Raw genomic sequence first — 6,000 nt, forward strand, 5'->3', positions numbered from 1 at the left:
GAGGACTGGCATAAGCTGGGAAGACATAAATAATCACCTGACATAGTGCAAGAGAAGTGAGATCACAAACACCAGTAAAGAACTTGAATTATAAGATAGTAAAATCCATTCTTCTCAAGTGCTAGCCCCAGTCTATTCTTAATCATTAAAGAAATTCAAGATTATCAATGATGCTAGTTAGTTGCATTTACTAAAATCTTGCACACTCTTGGTTATCTGGTCCTTCCTGGACCTAAACTAACTCGAGACCTCATAGTCTTGGTCCAGTGGCAAGTCACATTTGTATCTCCAAGTAGACCCTACTTTTCCATTGCATTCTATGGCAAAACCATTGTTTAGTTTCCCCTGTAGATGATGTCCATTGGCTCGAATGTTACCTGGATTAGTTGCATGAATATCGTAGCTGTGAGAATATCCACACTTGCAACATGTTTGAAAAAACATCGAGCTATGTTAAGGGTAAGCAAGCAAAACATATTATTTTGATGATAGTGTGTGTGAGGGGAGATGGGGTATCTCATGATGTTGCAATCCTATTTGTGAAAAATAGAGGGCAAAAATAAATTAATGGGAAATGATGCAACTTTTTAAATTAATTGCTCAAATCTAAATAACATGGCTGGATTTATGGGCTTTGACTATGTAACTTTAATGCAATTTGTTAAATAAAACAAATCTTCCTGGAAGATGCAACATGCACATATAACTGGTTCTAGCTCTCCCAGTACCAAGTCTTCTCAGTTACATTCTGGCACATGTCAAATGAAATGCATATTCAAAAATCTCCACGAGCAAAACTTGTGCCACCGACAAATTGTTCACGTGGCAATCGAGTTGCTTATAAACAAGCTCAATCAAGGATTATAACTATGATAATTCAAGACATTATTGTATTACAACAAAACTGCATGGTATTACTACTGTTCAGAGTTGTTAATGTTTGATGGTTCTTCATCTTTGACAGTACATTGCTCAATAGAATTTCATCACCTTTTTAAAAATTCACCTTCCTTGCTTTCTCCTCTCATTTCCCACATTATCCTGTTTAGAGAGCGCTGCCCTGTGGTTAGGTATTTAAAATTCGTGCTTGAGTTAATAAACAATCTGCTGGAGGAACTCAGTGGGTTGGGGGCGGGAGCAGGGGCAGAGGCAACAAGCCCCAGTTGTTCTGTTGTTCTCCTGCCCTCCTTGTGGAGGCACATGAGCTTCCTGCTCAGCACTTCCTCTCTGGCGGGAATCTTTCTTCAAGAGGTCATCTGTGCTTAAACACTCTCCATTGTCTTCTTTTACATATTTCTCTGAAATCTTCTGGTAGAAATAACAAATCCTTTCTTCTTCCACCTTCCAAAAAAACGAGGCCGCAACTTTTCTGCGTATGCGGACTGCATAAGCATCTAACACTGCCATGAAATAAGTCATAATGAATAGGCCACCAGTAATATATATTCCCTTGGAGGCTGGAGGAACTGGCTGCTTCACACATTGAGCAGGTATCAGTGTGTATTGCCAGGGAAAACTCCAAACATTTACACCTAAAAACTGAACAACAAAGGAAAATACAACACTCTTAAAGTGGATACAATATCATAAAACAACAGAACCTAAGTATATGTCCCAATTTGCAACAACTCATTCATGCATCACTTTCCGCTGATCTCAATTATGATATTCTCATCCTGATTTTCAATCCCCTTCATGGCTTCGACTATCTTGACTCTCCCTTGGCTTATTGCCTGTGCCACTATAATGTTATTATTTGGTGGCCTATAGACAACTCCCATCAGTTATTTTTCTCCCTTTACTATTCCTAAGGGCAGGCACGGTAGTGTAGCGGTGAGCATAACTCTATCACAGCACCAGCGACCCGGGTTCAACTCTGGCCACTGTAAGGAGTTTGCACGTTCTCCCTGTGTCTGCGTGGGTTTCCTCCAGGTGCTATGGTTTCTTTCTACATTCCAAAGACATACGGGTTAGGAAGTTGTGGGCGCGCTATGTTGGCGCTGGAAACGTGGCAACACTTGCGGGCTGCCTCCAGAACACTACGCAAAAGGTGCATTTCACTGTACATGTGACTAATAAAGATGTCTTGATGTTAGGCTGAAAGGAAATGGCAAGTGCTGGATATACTCAGCAGGTCAGTGAGCATCAGTGGAGATAGAAGCAGGATTAATGTTTCGGGTCAATAACCCTTATAAAACCCTAATAAATAACCCTAATCAATAACCCTAATAAAAAGATGTATGTTTTAGGTTGCAGAGAGGAATAGGGCTGGAGAGAACAATGATAGAGTGGATGTGAAGGTTGTCCCAGTGAACACATATCTTTTTACATATAAAATAATATAAGATATCTTTATTAGTAACATGTACATCGGAACACACAGTGAAATGCATCTTTTGCATAAAGTGTTCTGGGGGCAGCCCGCAAGTGTCGCCATGCTTCCAGCGCCAACATAGCATGCCCACAACTTCCTAACCCGTACGTCTTTGGAATGTGGGAGGTAACTGGAGCACCCAGAGGAAACCCATGCAGACTCGGGGAGAACGTACAAACCCCTTACAGACAGTGGCTGAAATTGAACCCGGGTCACTGGCGCTGTAAAGCATTATGCTAACCGCTACACTACTGTGCCTGCCATCTTCCTAGAGGAAGGTAAATAGAGGTAGCTGAATGAATGAAGTAGCGAGAAAAATACTTGTTGGAATCATGAGATGCGGAACACAGGTCATTGGAAGCCCTGAAAAAGAGGGGAATGCTGGAAGTAATCAATGGATAGATAGCATCCATGGTGAGAGAAAGACTGAAACAATGTCACAGGTGGATCAGAACTGACCAGTAACTGGTAGTCTCCAACCTGATGGCATGAACATTGATTTCTCTAATTTCCGGTAACTACTCCCCTCTGACCCCTTTCTTTTTCCCTTATTCCACCGGTTCCCATCACCCCTTCTCTTTCCCCTCTGCCACTCTCTCCATCTGCCCACCACCCACACACTCCTCCCTCCGGTTCCCCTCCCCACCTCCTTCCCTTTAGTCCATGGTCCACCATCCTCTCCTATCAAATTCCATCTTCTTCAGCCCTTTGTCACTTCCACCCATCACCTCCCAGCATATTACTTCATTCTCTCTCTCTCTTCCCCCACCTGCCTATCACCCCTCTCTGCTGGATCCACCTATCATCTGCCAGCTCTTGCTCTCCCCTTCCCCCATCTTTTTATACTGGCTATCTCCCCTCTTTCAGTCCAGATGAAGGGTCTCGACCCGAAACATTGACTGTCCATTTCCATCCGTAGATGCTGCCTGAGTTCCTCCAGCTTTTTGTGTATTGACTGGTACTGTAACTTGGCTGACTCTTAGTTGCAAAGCTGAAGGAGTGTGGCATTGTTACAGGTAGCAGGTTTTAGCAGTGGTATCACACTTGTGCATTTACCTTTCATCATTGGTCCAGAAGGATATTAGGAACACAGTAGTAAGAGAAGATCTGAGACGGTCAATACTCTTGTCCTAGCCAACACAACTAAAAGGAGATTAATGAGTCATTACTGATGGTATGAATCATAAACCTTTGGACTAGGTGCAGCACTGAGGTGCTGAAGGTTCCAGGAAAAAAACTAGCTGTGTAAGCAAAGATGGTATGGACGATATTACAGAGTTCTCATTGTAAACTGCTTTGAGTAATTAACTGCTATACAAAGGAAATGTCCTCTCTCTTATTTAAACATGTTAAGGACACCATTTGGTTGATTATTAACCATCTATAGCAAGGAAATTCTGACAGTATTACCAATTTTAGAAAAAGAGCTTGCTAAGACATGGAGGAATCAGATATAATCACTATGTTAAGAGGCACTTTAGACAGGTACTTGAATAGACAAGGTATAGAAGTATATGGTCCTTTTGCGGGCAAATCGGGTTAGTGTAAATGGGCAAAAAAGGTCAGCATGGAGATGATGGGTCAAAGGGCCTGTTTCTGTGTTGCATGGCTCTATCCACACACTTTACCTAATATATTTGGCTAAATAACTTAAAGGGCATTTTCCAGCACCATGATTGATCATCAATCAAGAAACAGTTAGAATATAAACCAAAAGCTGTCACTTAAACTTTGATTTCACTTTATCCTTTAACTTACTTGGAAATCAATGGTTATAGGAATGGGAGGAGCATTCTCTGTCCATTCTAGGAGGCTTCCTGTGAGGTAGAAGATGCCATAGTCTGCTGCTACAACAACCGCAGAGAGTAACAGGTAGGTGGTGATCATTGCAACATTTATCAGACATTTCTTCTTTTCCTTTTCAGACAATTTGAGTCCCGTTCTTTTTGTTAACTTTTCAGCCACAGCCCTAATCTCGGCACAATCAGTGGTTCTGCTCTTGGCCAGTTTCTCCAACCTCCTCCGAGAGTATCTGTTGTCAAAATCTAGATCTGTCAGATAGTGAGTGAGATACCAGGCTGATGTTACAATCATATAAATGAAGAAAATGACAGCAAGAGCTCTGTTTAACACCAGTGTGACTTGATCCATCCACACTTGTATGCCGTGAAAATCTCTGTTTATCTTATGGCCAATGCTTGTCAAATTATTTCTTACACGTTCAAGATTTGTTTTTGTAGAAGAGCTTTGTATTTTTATGAATGCTGATGTAATAAATCTGGCCATGCTGCTCATTCCCTCTGTAAGCATTTTGTCAGGGGCAAACTGTACAAAGTTTAAGATACCTTCTGTGGTACTCCACATAATGCATTGGTTTACTTCCAGCACCATTTTGATATTTTGAATTATGTTTGGAATTATATTTGTTACAATGAGTAAACAGCATCCAGATAGAAGTATCTTTTGCCCCTGTTGGGTGATCAATGTAGGTATTATCAGAGTGAATAGACACCGGACAGGATGCACCAGAAAGAGGAGCACCAGAAGAACAGCGGTGAAGCTACCCCTAAATATACCAGACACGTCCTCCTTGAATTGGAGTGTATGAGACATCCAGTAAAACAAAGAACTTCCAGCAGCTCCAGCGATACTCAGACAGAAAAGTAACAGGATGAAAAGCTCTTTAACATTGCGTGGAGTGGGCTTGGAAAAGATAGACCAAATATAACTCGGCTGGCGTTGTACATTGACTTTCCAAGTGTGCAAAGAATTGGCACAGTTTATGCAGGTAGGCATCTTGTAGACTGCAAGGAGAAAGAAAGCACATTATTTCTGGTTATATGTGGGCATTAAAATGAAATGGACATCAACTATTGTAACAAATATTTGGTTTTGGATGCCATCAGAAATATCATCTCTGCCCTCTTGCCTCTGAAGGTTAATTCCACTTCAGAGACCTGAGAATTAAATCTAGGCTACACTCCAACACAGTGTTGAAGGAGCATGCACTGTGTAAAGTGCCATCTTTCTGATGCGATGTTAGACAGAGGAACCATTCTCCTTCAGAGGTGGACACAAATGATCCCATGATACTATGTTGAAGACGAAGAGGGGAGATATTATCTGAGTCAATACGTAGCCCACAAGCAACACCCGTTAAAAGAGATTATCTGGTCATTATTGCATTGGTAGTAATGGCAAGGTTGAGCAGTTTGTAGTAGATCACAGTGAGTCTTGAGATCTGCACAAGCAAGAAGCAAGAGCTCCTGAAGAGAAGTCTCGGCAGTGGAATCTTTGTCTGACCATGCCATTGATTTGCTTTATCACATTCCTTGTGGCAACATAGCTCTCATGTGTGCTGCACTTGTGTATGTGGATCACATAAGTCCTCCCATCATTGACTGTCACCCATTTCTTGGTTTGCTAGGGTGGCCAAAATGTGACTGGCACAGTGGACTGCTCTCGATTACAGGCATCAATCTCTGACCTGCCAGAAGTATATAGCATTTGGTCACAGGCAAGACCACAGAGTCATACAGCACCAGAATAGGCCCTTCAGCCAAAGAGGTCTGCACTGACCATCAAGAACCCATCTCACACTAATCCTACATTAACATTCCCATCAA

At 41.9% G+C, this 6,000-nt stretch overlaps 1 protein-coding gene across 1 annotated transcript; it reads right to left on the minus strand.

Annotated features, from left to right (window-relative positions):
- Positions 1-1,092: 1,092 nt before the first annotated feature.
- Positions 1,093-5,170, minus strand: LOC127579046 (osteoclast stimulatory transmembrane protein-like). The gene is made up of 2 exons (XM_052031679.1): positions 4,133-5,170; positions 1,093-1,539 (listed from the first exon to the last, which is right to left on the minus strand). Exons 1-2 carry the CDS (start codon positions 5,168-5,170, stop codon positions 1,093-1,095), a joined length of 1,485 nt encoding a protein of 494 aa, XP_051887639.1.
- Positions 5,171-6,000: the final 830 nt, after the last annotated feature.

Source organism: Pristis pectinata, chromosome 16 (assembly GCF_009764475.1).
Source record: "Pristis pectinata isolate sPriPec2 chromosome 16, sPriPec2.1.pri, whole genome shotgun sequence".
Classification (NCBI taxonomy): domain Eukaryota; kingdom Metazoa; phylum Chordata; class Chondrichthyes; order Rhinopristiformes; family Pristidae; genus Pristis; species Pristis pectinata.